Here is a 20,824-nt window from a genome sequence, read left to right as displayed (position 1 = left end):
TTGTGTTCAAGACCTGGAATGAGACATGAACCTTTTGACTCAGAGATACGAGAACTACCAGCTGAGCAGCAGCTGACCGACCATTTTATCAGAACTTCATTATTCTATCATTTTATTATATTGCTTCATTTCCTGATACAGGTTCACTTTTGTGATTAAGTAGGAAAAATGTATAACTCTTTACAACATTTACAGGATACCTCTGATGAGGATCTATGAACATTGAACTTGAACTGCAGCTGTCAGCAGTGGCTCAGTGGACATTTTCTTGCCTCTGAGTCAGCAATGGTGGGTTTGAATCCCACTCCAATGAATTTCACGCCAATTGCATGTCTTCAAAGTATACACAGATCACTGGGATGTCTGGCAGAGCCCACCGATCGCAGAAGGCCTATAGTGTACCAGTGGACACCACGTGCTTCTTCTTCAGGACCAGTCTCCTACTTATATGTGTTCGAAGTATTTAATTGAACAATGATCTTCACCTGCATATCCTAACAATATAATTAACACCCATTAACAGCAAGTATCCCCCTCCTGGGCAGAAACAGTTACTCCACCACCCGTATCCAGCCATGATCCCTGCCTCAGCCGAAAAGCTCTATTGCTGCCCTGGTATCTGCTATCTTAGTCATGTCAGCTGCTGATACCATGATGAGCCAATGGGAAGCCAAGCTTCAGCTTATCACTGTATTTATCAATAAATTAGATGAAGGAATAAGAGTAGTTCCCATTCTGGACCTGAGAAAGATAGATAAAAGCACTTTCTAAATGTTGCAAAGCTGGAAACTGTGGAGGATCAAAGAGATGTAGGATTCCATGCACAGAGCTCACTAAAACCTAGTGGACAGGTACAAAAAATAATTTAAAAGTCCAATGGAGTATTAACCTTTATCTCAAGATTGAAGTTGTTACAGTTGCTATGGTTGAAGTTATGTTACAGTTATATAGACCCCAAATTGAGAACTGTATTCAAATCTGGGCACTGCACCTCAGGAAGAATGTATTGGCTTAGAGAGTGTGCATTACAGATTTAGTAGAATGATACTGGGGCTAAGTTATGCAGACAGGTTACACAGACGAAGGTTGTATTCTCTTGAGTATAGAATATTAAAGGATGCATTTAAGATTAATAAAGGAATTGATAGGACAGATAGAAATAAATTATTTCCTATGATTGGTGAATCCAGTATACTGCACGATAACCTCATTATTAGAGCCAGGCCATTAAGGGATGATGTCAGAAAGTACTTCTGCACTGCAACTGTAGTGGAAATCTGGAATTCTGTTGTTCAAAAAATTGTTGAGGCTGTGTTAATTGAAAAGTTAAAAATTGGGATAGATAAATATTTGAAGGGGAAATTTGCAGGGTCATTAGGAAAGGGCAGAAGAGGGTGACGAATTGGAAAGTTGGATTGCTCTTTCTAACGTCAGTGAGAATGGTGCAAAGAACATTTTAAAACAATGTGTAGCAGTTGTACAGTGGGTGGAATGACCTCCCCAATCATTCTATTGTTCTAAGTAGATCTTTGTCAGGTCAGGGTGCTAAGGGACCTGGCGCAAAGGCAAGTTATTTTTATTTTTTCATGGAGTGTGGGCATCCCTGGCAAGGCCAGCATTTGTTGTCCATTCCTAATAGCCCTTGAGAAGGTAGTGCCGAGCCGCCTTCTTGAGCTACTGCATTCCATGTATATAGGGTCCAGGTAAATGGAGTTGAGGCACAGATCCATCATGACCAAATTGATTGGCAGAAAGACTTGAGGAGCTGAATAGTTGACTCCTGTTCCTATGTTCCTAGGCTACCAGTATTGGAAGTATTTCAGCAGTTCCATCTCTGCCTGTGTCAATGGTCTTATTTGAGATCGGTGCCTAACAGATCAAATGGGAACACTGGAACAAGGTTGGGAGCCAAAATACCAGGCTATCCAACCTTTGGTGAGAGTCTACGAAATGGACTGCATGCTTTTGGCCCCAGTGTCTCATTCCTTTTAAATCCTAATTAAATGTTTGAGAACATCCATCAGTCCTTGGCAATTGCTTTTTTTAAAAAGTGTTTGTATCATAAAGATCTGTTCAAAATCTAATTATTTACTGCCCATCCCTAGTTGCCCTTGAGAAGGTGGTGGTGAGCCACCTTCATGAGCCACTGCAGTTCATGTGTGTAGGTGCACAGTACTGTTAGGATGAGAATTCCAGGATTTTGACCCGGCGACAATGAACAAATGGCAATATAGTTCCAGGTCACAATGGTGCAAGGCTTGGTGGGAGGCATCTTGCAGATACCGGTGTTCCCATGCATCTGCTGCCCTTGTCCTTCTAGGTAGGAGGGGCCGTGGGTTTGGAAGGTGCTGTTGAACATGCATAGGTGTGTTGCTGTAGCGCAGTTATGGATGGTACGCACTGCTGCCACTGTACACCGGAAATAGAAGGAGTCAATGTTTAAATTGAGCGTTGGGATGCCGATCAAGTGTCCTGGATTGTGCCCTGCCCCTTGAGTGTTGTTGCAGCTGCACTCATCCAGGCTTGTGCCTTGTAGATGGTGGATAGACTTTGGGGAGTCAGGAGGTGTGTTACTCACTGCAGAATTGCCAGCCTCTGATCTGTTCTTGCAGCCATAGTATTTATATTTACATTAACATTAGAGGAGTTTATATTCAAAATCTCTAGGATTAAGGCACTCCATGTAAGTGCTTTCTGTTCTCAATGAGGAAGAAATGTTGCAGTTTCCAAAATGCTGAATTTATTCCGGGTGCAGCATTAGGGAAGCTACAAGTGGCCTTGGTGCTTCTTGACCAGGATTCTGAAATCTGATTTGTAGCCATTGTTTCCTACTCAAAAATACACACCTGATGATAGCAGACCAGGTCTCAGTTGTCACCTCTGGTTGATGGGATTCCTGGCGGTTTATCATGTGATGTCCTGGTCACATGAACCTGACCTAATGGTGTCTGATTATGTGACATCTGCAAATGTTACCACACTTACCTTTTAACAGTGGGCCCCCTGTAGTTGAAAATCGTTGCTTAAGGTTTCGCACCAGCAGCTGTTGTGCAAGAAGTTCCAAGAAGTGGGAAATCATCCTTGAACAGGTGAAGAAGGGAATTCAAATGTCGGAGTGTCATACTTGAGGAAACCAGAGATGTGTGGAACTTAGATGCCATCAATAATTAATAGTAACTCATTGAAAGTGTGCTGATAACTAATAGTAACACTGGTAACACAGATCTCCTGCATAACCAACAGTAATTTAATAACTCACAACATAAAACTGGTATTTTATCCTAGATGTAATGCTCCAATATCTTATCTGTAACTATTAATAACCTTATAACCTAATAATACTAATGCTGAACCTATAGCTAGAATCGCATTGCACTACCCAGGGTCCGGCCAGTCCCTAGGCTTCACTCACCCCTTTCATGACTGCTCATCCCATAGAGCTGCTTTCATTCATCACATTGTTGCTGCTTTAGACACTGTAGAAAATATTGATCCCCATGATTCCCAATTTCCCTCTCAGCTCCTCCCCTGGCTCAAGCCCCATTCTTTCTGAGCTACAGTCTTTTTTTTCCCCAAAATATACTTTATTCATAAAAACCTGAATTCCATAACAGTTCAAATTGGACATTACCAAAAGTGTCATAAGAGTTCAAGTTCTTTCCAAACAGACCGTGAAATTCTGATGGGCCTCAATACAATTGCAATTACATGTGAGATTTACAATATACATTCTATGACAATGATACTGCCCAAGGGTTTTAACTCAATTTCCAGACCTTCGCTATACCATGGTGGGTGTGTCCTTTCCCCATTGAGCCTCTGTGGTGGCTGCCCAAAGCTTAATGCATTCCTCAGTGTGTAGTTCTGGTACTTGGAATGTGCCAGTCTGCAACACCTCTTTGCGCAATTCTTTGCACTGGAGACCAGCAGGTGTCAGGCAGTCAAAGGGCGTCTTTCAATGAGTTGATGATCCTCCAGCAGCAGTTGATGTTTATCTTGATATGTGTCCCTGCAAACAGTCTGTAGAGCAGAGTCCTGCATCACGGGGCTGCTTGGGATGAATTTTGACAAAAACCACTGCATCTCTTTCCACACCAACTTTGCAAAGACACATTCCACAAGGAGGTGGGCTACAGTCTCTTCCCCAATACAGCTGCTTCAAGGGCAACCTGCAGAGGGGATGAGACTCAAGGCATGCAGGAAGGATCTGACAGGGAGGGCCTTTCTCACTACTAGCTAAGCTACGTCTTGGTGCTAGTTTGAAAGTTCTGGCGATGAGGCATTTTGCCAAATGACTTTGACAGTTTTCTCAAGGAACCATCTGACAGGATTCACCATCTCATTTTCCCGCAGGATCTCGAGGACATTATGTGCAGACCACTGCCTGGTGGACTTGTAGACAAATGTGCTTTTCTGCATAAACTTCTCCACAAGAGACAGGTGGTACTGCACAGTCCAACTGATTGGTGTGTCTATTGCAATGTTGCCAGACCCACCCTTCATAACACTGGGGACAGATCGAGCCTCAGCACGTAGTGACACTAGGTGTTAGTGTACTGAGTGTCTATACACAGTTTGTTGCAGCTGCACAGAAAGGTAGCCATCAAGATGAGTGCTACATTGGGTATCCTTTTCCCCCTTTTTTGGAGGATTTTACATCATGTCCCTGCAGCAATAGTCCATTTTTGATCTCCAGACAAAGGGGAAGATACCCCGAGTCTCTCTGCCTTTGCCTTCCCCACCCCAATCCCATTCTCAATCCCTGTAACCTCTGTCTCCCTCTTTCCCCAAGATCCCACTTCACAATCTCCCTGACTTCACTTTCCTTAATAACCAGGCTTTGTCTCTCTCCCCAAATCCTAATTTCTGAGTACCTGTCCCCAACCTTCCTCACTCCCAAAGTTCAAGTTCCCGACTCCCTGGCCTGACTCCTTCATTGTCTCGGGCTCCCAGGTGCAGAGGTGCAGATTGTGAAAAGGGACAACACCCTGATGAACCATGCCCCGGCTCCTCTCCCCTACTGATTCTCATCCAAAAGAAACAAATGTAATCCGATCAAGCACACGCCTTTTCACGGTCAGGCAAAAACCAATGTCACGTTTTGTTTGAAATTATGCAATGTGAATTCAACTGGAAACCTGCCAAAGAAATACTCCAAGACGAAACTTTTTCCTTGTTTTTATAAGGCAAATTATACCTCTCCAGTACACATTAAATGTTGAGTGATGCAGCAATCATTTCAAACAATAGTTTGTGTTTTAGACAGTCTGTCCTCTTGGAATACATAGCAAATCTACCAGTGTAACTATTCCTGGTTAACCTATAACCAGACAAGAGCAACTCCCTCCAATACAAGGTATCTTCCATAAGTGTGGCAAGCAGCAATGGGAGCGAAGGGATGGGGGCAGGTGAGGGTGGTGGGGTTGGTGGTGGAGCAAACACAGCTGATTGGCTGCAGCATTAATGCACATGCGAGAATTGACCATACAACAAATTTACCTCCTGAGTAGCCAGCAGCATTGTTTGAGATGAATTGCTGATTTTGGGAGATTCCCACCCAAAAAGAGAGAGATGGCAGCCCCAGCCTCAACTGTGCTATGTGCCCTGGTTAAATATTGCCATCCACTCTTCAGGTTTACACATGCAGAGTGATCGCTGAGCAGCTGACACCTTTTGAACGGTACCTCAGTGTGTCAGGGCCTTCACAAGAAGCAAGCAAAATCTGGAATGGTGCATTTTTTTATATATTCTTCCTCCCCCGCTGAAACCATTGACTCTTACTGAGATCTGGTTCAATGGCTGGAAGCTGACATTACAATGTAAAGGCTTAATGGTTCTGTTAATTAGACAATAACGTTAATGATGATGTAATCATGACAATGGGGTCAGATGACCAAGGGAGCAGGACAGAACAGTCTGTGTATACAGAGTATAATATATCTACCATGAGATCTTGATGTAAATAGTTATTAATAAATAGTTTTAAGAAAAAGTTAATACTAATTCTCCAAGTTGCTCACTGAGAAAAATAAACCACATCCGGCCAGAAGATAATACAAGTAAAGGGCAACAAGTCAAACCATACAATATTTTACATAAATGACTAGTTGAACCCAGATGCTAAATTCCAAAAGCTGTCACAGTTGCACCCACTCTTACCTTCCAAGCACACATATGAGTGGCTGGGGTGGGGGATGGGGGGGGAGTAATTTTAATATTATGAGATCATTAGGATCATAAGAAATAGGAGCAGGAATTGGCCATTCGGCCCCTCACACCTGTTTCACCATTCAATGAAATCATGGCTGATTTGATTGTGGCCTTAACTCCACTGTCCTGCCTGTGTGCGATAACCTTTGATTCCCTTGTCAATCAAAACACTGTTTAATTCAGCCTTGAATATATTCAATGATCCAGCCTCCACTCTTCTCTGGGGAAGACAATTCCAAAGTTAATCACCCTCTGAGAGATGATGTAAAATGGATATTAGCAAATCAGCCACGTGTTTTACAACCCACCAATTTTCATTTCCTTGAACACAATGACGTATAATATCAGGAGGGATGTTAAATGGGCTGTTAATTCCCGATTATCCATTTTACTTTATCACCTTTCTATTCCAATGCATCCCTACGTGTTTCCTACATAAGAGTAGTGACTACATGTCAAAGGTACTACGCTGACTGTAAAGCATTTGGGACATCCCAAAACTGTGAAAGGTGCTAAAGAAATGTAAATATTTCTCTTTTGTATTGTCAGAATTCAAATGAGGCTCAATTGGGAAAATGGTTTGGGCCTCAAACCAATTCCATTATGTGTATGGTGGTTTCCCCTGCACCCCCACACTCCCTCTCCACCTTGGCCTAATGGAAGCTATCACTTCAAAACTAAGACCATAGAGTGCCGTCACTACAGACTAACACTCGGATTATTTGTCTGAGTTTTTACAGCTTCACCACAGCAACACAAAAACACATCTCACTCCTCTCCAAAAATCATAATGGAGATCTGATATGAAAGTAATTTATTTGAAATGCAGAGGTCTAATCACAGCCTTTCTTAATTTTGCAGGAGTTAAAGATGAAGTGTCCACGTACCAACAAGAACTTTTAGAACTCAGTAACAGAATGCACAAGACTGAGAAAGAAAATTTAAAACATTCGGAGGAACTGAAACTTGTCTTAGAAGAGATTAAGCATGTGATAGCTGTGCAGAAAAAGGCAATGAATAACACATCTAAGAATTTGTCCAAATTTTCAGGTAAAAGTCATGGTAAACATGCTTATTTTATTTTCTTTGTCCATTTAATTGGTAAATACCATTGATACGATTACTCCAATCTTTCTACATTGTTTGGGAGAAGGGTGGGAGACTTACTTAGACTTAGTTACTCCCATCCCAAATGGGACAATGAGCAGCGAGACTCTGCCACTGGCCTGGGTCCATCACAATCTCTTTCACTCCAGCCTAGGTAGTGTCCTCCTCTTGAAGGTTCTCCTTAAATGTACTCCACCAAGACTTCTTTGGCTGGCCCTTTCTTCTTCCTTCATTCCATTCTACTGCCCCTATTGCAGGACATACATCTGGCAGGCAAAATATGTGTCCTGCCAGTCTCATTTGTCTCTCATGCCTCGCATGTGCCTCTGACCAGTCCCTTTATAACACCATTTCTCCTTGGATAATTTTGTCTGCCAAAGTGATGCTTAGGGTGTTTTGTAGGTAACACTGGTGTAAAACATCCAACTTACACGACACTTTTGCTGTTCTCTTCTATGTCTCACTGGCACAGATTGCAGTTGGTACTACTGTGGACAGGTAGAGTCGCAGCTTCATGGCTGTGCTAATGGTGTTGGATGCCCAGACTGTGTGGAGCATCATCCTCCCTGGAGATGTTCCTTCCTTGGTAGAGGAAGTAGTCAATGCCTCAATATTCTGTTCCTGATGGTGATGGGAGGGCTTTGTTGTCATCCAGCTGTCACTGTCTTGGCATCTTGCCGTGAATGCATAGACCAACCTTGGCGTCGCTATTCTCAAGACTGGTGGTCATATCTTGAAGCGCATGTGATTCTTCGGCCAGCTATGTGATGTCATCTGTGAACTCCAGGTCCGTCAACCGGTAGTGTTGCCATGGGATACCAAAGTCTGCACCCACCATCACCTTCCTCATAATGAATTCGATAACCAAGAAGAAAAGGAATGGGCAGAGTATATAGCCTTGCTGTACACCTGTAATGATGTTGAAGGAGTCCATAGTGCCTGTGCTGGTCTTGACACAGCAGATGGAGTCGTGGTATATGGCTTTGAAGATTTTAATATACTACTCCAGGAAGCCTTGCAATGTATCAGAGTGACTGCCAATGGATGCTATCAAAAGCCTTCTCGAATTCAATGAAGTTGCTAACAAGTAGCTTCTGATGCTCCAGGCTCCGCTTTATGATGTTCCAGAGTGGAAAGATTGGCTCACAGCATGATCTGCCACCCCAGAAACTACCTGTTCTTCATAAAGATTACTGTCTACTTCTGCTTTCAATCTGTTGAGGGGCACCATGCTGAAGACCTTTCCAGGTACTGGCAGCAGTGTTATGTCCCTCCAGTTGTTGCAGTCGCTGGGGATCTGTTTCTTTGGCAGCTTTGAAGATAACTCCTCACATCCAGTCGAACATCCTCCACAGTCCAGATCTTGTTTAACAGGTCCATGAACTCTGTTGTGATGTTGTTTATAATGAACTTGATGCACCAGACAGGTTTCTTACTTGAAACAAATAATTTTATTACAGAGCTTTTAGAAGCTACATGCTTGAACCAGGTCCATGACTATAAAGCTCCACCCCTAAGATTATCCGCGCTTAGTGCTCATTTGTCAGTACAATCACGTGACCCCTAAAGGCAGTAGGAAAGGTTATACCTACAGTCACTACATTTCCTCCCCCTTTAGTTTTTTTTTACATTTCCTATTTACAAAGGATATTTTAATCCACAATATATATTTATATACACAGGTCTTGTGATTAAAGATTAAGTCTCTGAGGTGGTTTTCTAATTCAGTTAGAGCGTTGTAGCACTACCACTTGAGATTCTCCCACTGGATCGACTTGATCAGGAACTACAGCATCAGAGACATCCTTAGAATGTGGCAGTTCAGGATTAGGTAATTCAACAGAGACATCAGGTATGTCCATTCTAGGTCGATCTGTCACCTCAGGGATTAAAGGTTCGACATCAATTACAGGTGGAATAGCTGGTTGTTGGACTGTCCCTCTACTCCTTAGATGATCCACATGTTTTCAAACAATCTAGTCTTCCACTTCCACTTGGAATGACAAGGGCCCAGTTTCAGAGACAATTATACCAGGAGCCCAATTAAGTCCATTTCCAAAATGCTGCAGGAAAACTATATGTCCCACAGTAAATCTTCAAGTTTTGTTATGACTACTCTGATTCTTCTCTACCTTCCCCTCTAAGTTTGGAAACACCAGCCTTAACCTTGTACGAAGGTGGCGTTTCATCAATAACTCAGATGGTGTTGAACCCGTAGTTGCATGAGGAATCATACGATAATTGAGAAGAAAATGTGAAATTCGAGTTTCTATAGTACCTTCGGATAACTCCTTCGTTCCTGATTTGAAAGTTTGCAATATTCTTTCAGCTAACCCATTTAATGAGGGATGATATGGTGCTGTCTTGATATGCTTAATTCTATCTAAGCTCATGAATCTCTGAAATTCTGTACTAGTGAAGATAGTACCGTTATCTGAAACAATGACTTCTGGTAGGCCGTGTACACTAAAACATTGGCTCAGTTTTTCAAAAGTTGCACACGATGTTGCAATCTAACTTCATATACATCCATCCAGTTAGAATATGCAGCAATGATCAATAAAAACATGCTACCTAAAAATGGGCCTACATAGTCCATATATAGTCTAACCCGGGGTCGAGCAGGCCACTCCCCGCATGCAGTGGAGCTGAAATGGGCAACTTCTGCTGTTGCTGACACTGGAGACAGTGCTTGACCATACTTTCAATGTCACTGTCTATACTTGGCCACCAGACAGAGCTTCGCGCAAGCATCTTCATCTTCAATAGGCCTGGATGCGCACTGTGAAACTCTGTCAAGAGTGGTTCTCTTCCTTGTGAAGGGACAATGACTCTTGATCTCCACAACAAGATTCCATCTTGATTACTTTACCCTGTTTTATGGGCACGGAATTGTCTTATCTCTTCAGACACTGGTGAATTCAACTATCCTTGCAATACTTGGTCTCAGACTTTTGACAAAACTGGATCTCGGCTTGTCCAATTCCTTATTTGCTTCACACAGACTGGCAAAGAGCCCAAGAAATTCAACACAAGCACAATTTCTTGTGCCACTGGAGTGTGTATAATGTAACGGAAGACAACTGAATATGTCTGCATTTGCAATATGCGCACCAGGACGACGCAAGAAGATGCCTATAGGATCAAAGCCCAATGTTGAATCCTTGCTGAGGCTATTGGTGGAATGGCTTTGTCCTCACTAAATAAACCCATTAGTGGTTTATGGTCCGACACAATGGTGAAATGTTGTCCATGCAGAGACTGATGGAATTTTTTCATTCTAAATATTACTGATAAACCTTCCTTTTTGAGTTGTGAATAACTCTTCTCGGCTGCAGAGAGGATTCTGGAGATAGCCTATTGGCCTTTTGGAACCGTCTTCCACCCTGTGTGATATCATAAATCCTACACCATAAAGAGCTGCATAACAGGTTAATATTAATTCTTTTGATGGATTATAATGTACCAGTAAACATGATGCGTGTAATGGCTTCTTGACCTTCACAAAGGCTTCTTCTTGTTGCGCATGCCATGAGCAACGATGGTTCTTTTTCAATAATAAGTGCAAAGGTGCTAACATTGTTGACAAGTTTGGCAAGAAGTGACTGTAATAATTTATCATGCCCAAAAAGTCTTCAGTTCAGTGACACTGGTAGGAGAGGGCACCTCTTTGATTGCCCTGACTTTCTCCTCTACTGGATGCAACCTTTTGGCAACCTTTAATCACTCGGGCGATCCAAGTAATTGACTTCTGTCGCTTGGAATGTACATTTCTCTTTCTTCAATTGTAAACCAGCTTCCAAAAATCTTCTTAAAACCTCTTCTAGGCTGGCCAAATGTTTGGCTTCCATTGATTCTGTGATCAGGACATCATCCAGGTACACCACTACTCAGGGAAGTCCTTGCAATAGGCTTTGGAAGATTGCACATGCAGATGATACACCAAAGGGTAAATGTGTATCTTGGTACAGGCCCTTGTGCCTATTGATAGTTACATACCCTCTAGACATGCTGTCCAGCTCTAGTTGTTGGTATGCATGGCTCGTCCAGTTTGGTGTAGGATTTTCCTCCAGCTAGCTTAGCGTACAAATCTTCTATCCTCAAGATAGGATATTTATCCAGTTTAGCACCTTTGTTCACAGCCAATTTATAGTCCGCAAATGCAAATAGTTTGATCTGGTTTCATCACAGGGACTATGGGCGTTGCCCAAACTGAAAATTAGACTGGCTGGATCGCGGCTAGCTTCTCTAAGCGGCACAATTCTGCATCCATCTTCTCAGTTAGGGCAGAAGGCACAGGTCTGGCCTTAAAGAACGGAGGTGTCACCTCCGAATCTACATATATTTTTGCTTGCAAGCCCTTCATCTTTCTCAATTTGTCACGAAACACACTGTCGTACTTCCTTAACAGCTCAGGAATTTCTTGTTCTCACTTGAAATATTTCTGACCAATTGAGCTTAATTTTTTGCAACCAATCACAGCCCAGAGGACTAGGTCATTCACCTGTCACAATGATCATTGGAAGATGGGCTGTCTGTTGCCAATAGGACACAGGTACTGTGGCAATGCTCTTTACCTGTATTGACTCTCCAGTGTATGTCTTCAGTTGAACCATGGTTTGCTCCAGATTCAGTGGCTGGGTACCTTCATTTCAGTACTTATATGTGTGTTCTCCCATCACTGTTGTTGAAGCTCCTATGTCTCCCTACTAGAGGCTTCCAATTCACTTGAAGGGTGACAGTTATTCATTCAGTTTTACCGCTTTGACGTTGTATAGGGAATAGATATCAGTATCGGCAGCTTCTGGTTCTGTTATATTGTGTGCTTCAATCATCTTGGTCTGCTGTCTGATTAGTTGTCTCGATTTTGCCTTGTAATGCTTTATTACCTGCCCTTTTGTGGCAATATGGCATTCTGCCTCCTTAAATCTGCAGGTTTCAGGCACATGGTTACTCCCACATCTGAAATAGGTTAATTTCTGAGTCGCTGCTGAGATGCTTCTGATATGCCATTTCATTTTTCGAGCAACAGAAACTATCTCCCAATTCGCGGCTGTGTCTCTGGTTTTCACGTCATGCCCAGTGGTAGATTCATGCCCCAACTGAAGAATGGCGCCATGTTGCACACTCTGTAAAGCCTGTGAGTCCCTCTCAGCACTCTTCATTGCTAGCACTATTTCCATGGCGTGCTTCCAGCCGATGTTAACTCCTGCAAATAAATGGCGTGGAGTGGTGTCATCATGAACACCACAAACCAACCAGTTCCGCAGTGATCAGTCAACTGTTTCAACTTCACTATATAAGTTGTGATGGACTCTCCCAGGGCCTTTACTCTGGAGTTAGACTTAAATCTCTGCATTATTATCAATAGCTTCGGCTGAAAATGTGTCTTCATGAAGTCTACCAATTCATTGAAAGATTTCAAGATGGGCACGCTCGAGGCCATGAGACTGTGGATGAGGCCGTATATCTTGCCACCACAGACACTTAAAGGAATTGCTTTCTACTTCTCCTCTTCTGTTATTTCATTCGCCTCAAAATAAAAATCTAGGCGCCCTAAGTACTGGCTCCAGTCTTCCATGGATGAGTCATAAAGGTCGATTCTGCCAAAGAGTGGCCTGACTGGTGAGAATACTTTTATTTCTTTCCTTAAGAATTGATGTACTCACATTTACAAGGTGAGTTGCAGCATCAGAGCTATTTATCCTCATCACCAATTGTAATGAACTTGATGTACCAGATAGGTTTCTTCCTTGAAACAGATAACTTTATTACAGAGCTTGTTTAAAAGCTACATGCTTGAACCAGGTCCACGACTGGACAGCTCCGCCCCTAAGATTACCCACGCTGAGGGCTCATTCATCAGTGCAATCATGTGACCCCTAAAAGCATTAAGAAAGGTTATACCTACATTCACTACAGTGTTCTTACCATGTTTCAATTGCTTTGCTGGTATCTCATTGAATCCAGGTGCCTTGTTAGTCTTCAGGCTCTTACTGGATCTTTGGACCTCTGATCTGACAATTTCTCCCAGGTTGACGTTCAGCTGCTAAGCTGCGGTGCTGTCATCGAACTCAAAAGATGGAGCTGGGGTTGGGCTGAGGATCTCCCAAAAGTGTCACACCCACCTTGCCTCCTGTTCCTCACCTCTTGCCCTTGAATGGTACAGTACTGTTGCTTCTTGTACAATTCAGTTCCTGCACGATTCTGTACAGCAGTTGGCACCTCAGTTTAACATCCCATTCAAAAGACAACACCTTTAATGGTACAATGCTCCTTAAGTACTGCAATGAAATATTAGTTTAGGTTATGAGCTGAAGTCCTACCATGAGGCTTGAACACAAGGCTTTCCCCCACTAAGGATGAGTGCTACCACTGAACCAAAGTTGGCATCTGGACAAAAATTTGAAAAACAAAATGTACACCGATATAAATAATATTAAACCTTTATTGCTAGATAGCTTCCATCCGGACTCTGGCTAGACAGTATATTTTTTCATTGAAATGTTTATTTGTAATAGGAACTGGACAGGAACCACCTGGTTTTATTGGGTCTTCAGTGATATTTTTGGCAGTTATTTTTTGGTCTGGTATTGTAAGGCTTCCAGTAAGATATCAAAACTATTCAAGTTATTTCATTGGCTGCAAAACAAAAAGCCTTCAAATGAAGTTCAATGGCACCAACAGTCAGGGGAGTGGTGCATCCAGCTACAGGTCTATAAAAACAAAAACAAAAATCGCTGGAAAAACTCAGCAGGTCTGATGGCATCTGTGGAGAGAAAGACAGAGTTAACGTTTCGAGTCCGTATGACTCTTCTTCAGAACTAAAGAGAAATAAAAATGTGGTGAAATATATACTGTTTAAGGGGGTGGGGCAGGTGAAGCTGGATAGAAGGCCAGTGATAGGTGGAGGCAAAGGAGAGATTGCAAAAGATGTCATAAACAAAAGGTGGAAGGGGTGTTGATGCTGGTGATATTGACTAAAGGAGGTGCTAATGGTGACATAAAGAGTATTAAGACATTAAAAGCAGGATGAGCAAGTGACAGAGGGCACTAGTAGGGGGTGGGGTGGGGGGAGGGGACAGTGTGGGAGAAAAGATAAAATAGGCTAAAAGGTAGGGATAAATCAATGAATGAAAATAAATTTAAAAAATAATAATAATAGAAATTGGAAATATATATATATAAAAATTAAAAAATAAATATTTGACAAAAGGGGTTCAAAAATGGTGAGGATGGAGGAGAGAGTTTACGATCTGAAGATGCTGAACTCAAATGTTAAGTCCGGAAGGCTGTAAGTGCCTAGTTGGAAGATGAGGTGCTGTTTCATTCAGTTTGCGTTGAGCTTCACTGGAACATTGCAGCAGGCCAAGGACGGACATGTGGGCATAAGAGCAGGATGGTGTGTTGAAATGGCAAGTGACAGAAAGGTCTGGGTCATGCTTGCAGACAGACCAAAGGTGTTCCGCAAAGTGGTCACCCAGTCTGTGTTTGGTCTTTCCAATGTAGAGGAGACCGCATTGGGAGCAGCGAATGCAGTAGACTAAATTGAGGGAAGTTCAAGTGAAGCACTGCTTCACTTTAAAGGAGCGTTTGGGCCCTTGACAGTGAAGAGGGGGGGAAGTAAAGGGGCAGGTATTGCACCTTCTGCAATTGCATGGGAAGGTGTCGTGGAAGGGGGCTGAGGTGTTGGGGATGATGGAGGGGTGGTCCAGGGTGTCCCGGAGGGAATGGTCCCTACGGAATGCCAACAGTGAGGGTGAAGGAAAGATGTGTTTGGTGGTGGCATCATGCTGAAGTTGACCGAAATGGTGGAGGATGATCCTTTGAATGCGGAGTCTGGTGGGGTGAAAAGTGAGGAAGACCCTATCATGGTTCTGGGAGGGAGAGGAAAGTGTGAGGGCAGAGGCATGGGAGATGGGTCAGACACAGTTGAGGGCCCTGTCAACCACTGTGGGTGGGAAACCTCGGGCAAGGAAGAAGGAAGACATGTCAGAAGCGCTGTTTTGGAAATTGGCAACATCGGAACAGATGTAACTGAGACGAAAGAACTGAGAGCATGGGATGGAGGCCTTACAGGAAGCAGGGTGTGAGGAGTTGTAGTTGAGGTAGCTGTGGGAGTTGGTGGGCTTGTAATGAATATTGGTGGACAGTCTATCACCAGAAATAGAGACAGACAGGTCAAGGAAGGGAAGTGTCAGTGATGTACCATGTGAAAATGATGGAGGGGTGGAAATTGGAAACAAAATTAATAAATTTTTCCAGGTCCAGACGAGAGCATGAAACGGCACTGAAACCATCATTGATGTACGGGAAAAAGAGTTGCGGGAGGAGGCCTGAATAGGATTGGAACAAGGAATGTTCCACATACCCCATAAAGAGACTGGCATAACTGGGTAACTGCATAACAGTTCTATAAAAAAGCTGTCAATAGAGAACGAAAGAATCCAAATAAAAGTTATTCCATAGAAACAGATCCAAAACTGGGAACAAGATTGATTTTAGAATCATACCACACGCGATGAGGCTATTTAGCCATCGTGCCTGTGACAGCTCTTTGAAAGAGCTCTTCAAATTGTTCCACTCCCCCACTCTTTTCCCATAGCCCCTGTAAGTGCATATAAAATATAATAGATAATGCGAACAAACATGAAGGAGACAGGGGCGCTGGATATCAATCTGTTGAAAATGAAGAAAGAGGTGGCAAAGATTGAGGAGCCAGGAACATCTATAAGAGAATGTGGGGTTGGGGGGGGGTGTGTGTGTGTGTGTGTGTGGGGGTGGGGGTGGGGGGGGGGGGGGGGGGGGGGGGGGGGGGGGGGGGGGGCGCTGGTTGAATATGGCGGCCAGCCAACAAATGTTTTTAGAATTTTCCTCTATGCCACGTTGGCAACTCTAATTGTACTGCAGGTGGATGTGACACTGTTCACCACGTAGTAGTGTTGCGCACTTCTCCTGCAATAAGCGTGTTTTTATACTACACTAGGGCTGCTACATTTCCTAAGAGCAGTGAGCTGTGCTCAGCTGGTTGCAAGCCAAACATGAAACTGTCAGGACTGACTAATACCAGCATTCAGGGAGACCTGCTAAAAGGAGGCCTTCCTGCAGCAGTTCTGAAAAAATCTTGGTTATTTTATATTCCATTGGAAGCAGGCTTTGTGAAACCTGTTCACTGACACTAGTCTTGTGCAATACAATAGAGACTTAAAAGTGTTTCCTTAAATTTACACACATTGCAAACACTTAGACAGATTTGTATGCCCTGAAATAGTTAAGCTACTTCTGTGAAATTTAAACTATTTCAAGCACTGTGGGTGTAGCTACATCACATGGACTGCAGTGGTCCTAGGAGGCAGCTCACCGTCACCTTCTCAAGGGCAATTAGGGATGGGCAATAAATGCTGGCCTAGCCAGCGATGCCAACATCCCATGAATGAATAAAAAAAATTCAAGGTGCAAGTCACTGTTGGTGATTTATCCAAAAACTGATTGACCAAGAAATATAGGTTTGGCAGAATTGGCTTCAGCTATCTCTGCCAGAAACCACTTGATGTGATCCTTGTAAGTTGCATTGTGATGGAGTTGGGAAGTATATTTGATTGAAGTATTTTTTAGAAAAATGACATTCAGTGAGCTGTATTAAGATTACCTTCCTCTCCCTATTGCCATTTCCATGTTAATAAAAGTTATATTTAATCAGAAGAATAACTTGTACCCATAGCTGATGCCTACACCATTAGGAGCACATCTGAGATGAGCTTCATAAGCATAAGGCTTAAATTACAGCACAGGTAGACAGGCCAAGTGGGTGCACAGTAGGTCCCCCCTGGAAACAAGTTGGAGAGGCCCCACTGGCTCCTTTAAAGAAGGATTTTCTCCTCTTTCAGGGTCCAGGTCCAGATTAAGCCCTGCCCCTTGGATAGGTCCAATAACTGCCAATTGACTACCTCAGCTGACCATATGCTGGTCCCATCCATGTCCCTCTCTCCCCTCACCCTTTCTCCCTCACAGCAATGGTTGTATTTGGAGCTGTTGGGGGGCCAAACGAGAGTATTCATTGCAATGCAAGGACCTGGTGTATCTGTTTTGTCTGAGCTTTGGCCTCTCCTAGTGAGCTCTCACCAAAGTTATGGTGGAAGTAAGCTGAAATGGACATTGACTTTTGGCTTCTTGTGTACTGAAAAATAAATTTAGGTCAAATTCCAGACAGAAAGTCTTCCTGCAAATATTGGTAAATGTTTGGAACAATATTCCAAGCATGGAAGTAGACAAAGATCATCAAAGGTTCAATATTTAGATAGGATATAAACCCAGCAAACACACTGGGGGAGGCAGTATTTAGATACCAGTCAGCTTAACAGCCCTTTAATGTTATGTCCTATATTCCACTAAAGAGAGTGTGTAAGGTGCAGCTACCCTAGTTATGGTGCAACATACGAACATACGAATTTGGGGCAGGCGTAGGCCACTCAGCCACTCGAACCTGCTTTGCCATTCAATGAGATCATGGCTAATCTAATTTTATCTTCAACTTCACATTGCTGCTTAACCCCGATAACCTTTCACCCCTTTGCTTATCAAGAATTTATCAACTTCTGCCTTAAAGCTATTCAAAGACTCTGGGCAGAATCGCCCCAGATTTGCACAAAGTGCAGTAGCAGACAGGAAAGGGTTTTCGCGCCATAACATCCCATCCCTGCCTCATTAATTATGCAGCCACAGAAAATACACCATCTGGTTGGCAGACAGCCTCCGATTTGCCCGCCATACCGTTACCTTGCTGCTTCCTCTACTGCAGCTGCAGGTTAAAAACTTCTCAATGCTAGCAGTCCCGGAGGGCACTGCTGAAGTCATGGCCCCAAAAGCCAAGAAGAATGCAGCGCTCCAATTCAGTGAAGCATCCCTGGTACACCTTCTGGACACTGTGGAGACCCACTGCGAATCTTAGAAAGGAAATGATAAAAGCTAGGGCTGATGACATTATCCTGGCTTACATGCATCATTGGCACTGTTTACAATTTATATGAATGATTTGGATGAAGGGACCGAATGTATGGTTGGGAAATTTGCTGGCGACACAAAGATAGGTAGGATAGTAAGTTGTGAAGAGGACATAAGGAGGTTACAAAAGGATATAGATAGGTTAGGTGACTGGGCAAAGATCTAGCAAATAGAGTATAATGTGGGGAAATGTGAGATTGCCCATTTTGACAGGATGAATAAAAAAGAAGCATATTATCTAAATGGTTAGAGATCACAGAGCTCTGAGATGCAGAGGGATCTGGGTGTCCTAGTACATGAACCGCAAAAGGTTAGTATGCAGGTAAAGCAAGTAACTAGCAAAGTTAATAGAATGTTATCATTTATTGCAATGGGAATTGAATGCAAGAATAGGGAGGTTATGCTTCAGTTATACAGGGCATTGGTGAGACCGCATCTGGAGAACTGTGTAAAGTATTGGTTTTCTTATTTAAGGAAAGATGTAAATGCATTGGAAGCAGTTCAAAGAAGGTTCATTAGATTAATACCTGGAATGGGCAGGTTGTCTTAAGAGGAAAGGTTGGACAGCTAGGCTTGTATCTGCTGGAGTTTAGAAGAGTAAAAGATGACTTGATTTAAGCATATAAGATCCTGAGAGAACTTGACAGGTGGATGTGAAAAGGATGTTTCCTATTGTGGGAGAATTTAGAACAAGGGGCCACTGTTTAAAAAGGGATTTAAGACAGGGATGAAGAATTTTTTTTCTCTCAGGGGGTTGTGAGACCTTAGAATTCTCTTCCTCAAAATGTGCCCTTTTTTTTCCGGATGTGGGCTTCGCAGGCTGGGCCAGCATTTATTGCCCATCCCTAGTTGCCCTTGAGAAGTTAGTGGTGAACTGGCTTCTTGAACCGCTGTAGTCCATATGGTGTAGGTACACCCACAGTGCTGTTAGGGAGGTCCAGGATTTTGACCCAGTGACAGTGAAGGAATGGCGATATATTTCCAAGTCAGGGTGGTGAGTAACTTAGATGGGAACTTCCAGGTGGTGGTGTTCCCATCTATCTGCTGCCCTAGTCCTTCTAGATGGTTGCAGTCGTGGGTTTGGAAGACGCTGTCGAAGGAGCCTTGGTGAATTCCTGCAGTACATCTTGTAAATGGTACACATTGCTGCTACTGTACTTCGGTGGTGGAAGGAGTGAATGTTTGACGTTGTGGTGCCAATCAAGCGGGCCGCTTTGTCCTGGACTTTGTCAAGCTTCTTGAGTATTGTGGGAGCTGTGTTCATCCAGGCAAATGGGGACTATTCCATCACACTCCTGACTTGTGCCTTGTAGATGGTGGACAGAATTTCAGGAGTCAGGAGGTGAGTTACTCATCACCAGATTCCTATCTTCTGACATGCTCTTGTAGCCACAATGTTTATGTGGCTAGTCCAGTTCAGTTTCTGGTCAATGATAACCCCTAGGATGTTGATAGTGGGGGATTCAGTGATGGTAATGCCATTGAACATCAAGGGGCGATGGTTGGATTCTCTCTTGTAGGAGATGGTCATTGCCTGGCACTTGTGTGGTGCAAATGTTACTTGCAACTTGTCAGCCCAAGCCTGGATATTGTCCCGATCTTGTTGCATTTGGACATGGACTGCTTCAGTATCTGTGGAGCCACGAATGGTGCTGAACATTGTGCAATCATCAGCAAACACTACCTCTTGATTAATAATAATTCTTTCATTTCCTCATTCTCACTGATCCCTTGTATTTCTAGGAGATTTATTGTACCTTCCTCTGTGAAGACAAACAAAGCAATTGTTTGATTTCTCCACCATTTCCCTATTCTCTATTATAAATTCTCCTGTCTCCACCTGTAATGGATCCACATTTGTCTCTGCTAATCTTTTCCTTTTTGCATACCTACAGTCTTTATCATCCTTTGCTGGATTCCAAATTACTCCCACTCCTGGGGCTTACCACCTTTTCTGGTAACCTTATAAGCCACTCCCTGTGATCTATTTTAATGCAATCTTTAATTTACATCATGTGTGCATCATGTGACTTCCCTCTGACCCAGTGAGCTTTCGCACGGTTGAGTCACTTTTTCTGTTGGATTTTTGTGTCTTAGAGGAATGTATATTTGTTCTGGACCATTTAATACTTCTTTAAATACTAGCCATTGCCTGTCTATTATTTTATTTTTCGAATCCACCATAGCCACTTGCCCCTCATACCATCATAATTTCCTTTGTTCAGATTTATGACCCTAGTTTTAGAATGAACCAAATCACTTTCAAAATTAATATAAAACTCTATTATATTATGGTCACTGTTTCCTAGCAGCTCCTTTACAGAAAGGTTATTAATCAGCCCTTTCTCATTCGATAATACTAAATCTAAAATAGCCTAATCCCCATTTGGTTCCTCAACGTACTGCTCCAGAAACCCATCCCATACACACTCCAGGAATTCATCCTCCAAAGCATTATTGCTAATTAGGTTTACCCAGCCTACATGTAAAGTGAAGTTGCCCATTA

At 43.0% G+C, this 20,824-nt stretch overlaps 1 protein-coding gene across 4 annotated transcripts in view; it reads left to right on the top strand.

Annotated features, from left to right (window-relative positions):
• LOC121284965 (alpha-1,3-mannosyl-glycoprotein 4-beta-N-acetylglucosaminyltransferase B-like) overlaps positions 1-20,824 on the top strand; it is a 277,514-nt gene that overhangs the window by 74,924 nt on the left and 181,766 nt on the right. For 2 of the 4 annotated variants that reach the window (XM_041200984.1, XM_041200966.1), the window contains exon 2: positions 7,072-7,272. The exons of 1 other annotated variant lie outside the window; for it this stretch is intronic. In XM_041200984.1, coding sequence (XP_041056918.1) covers positions 7,072-7,272 — 201 coding nt within the window. The remainder of the gene's footprint in view (positions 1-7,071; positions 7,273-20,824) is intronic. One more of the 4 variants, XM_041200975.1, reaches the window with a different exon arrangement.

This window comes from Carcharodon carcharias, chromosome 1 (genome assembly GCF_017639515.1).
Source record: "Carcharodon carcharias isolate sCarCar2 chromosome 1, sCarCar2.pri, whole genome shotgun sequence".
Taxonomy (NCBI): domain Eukaryota; kingdom Metazoa; phylum Chordata; class Chondrichthyes; order Lamniformes; family Lamnidae; genus Carcharodon; species Carcharodon carcharias.
This window is presented reverse-complemented; position numbering and strand designations above follow the sequence as displayed.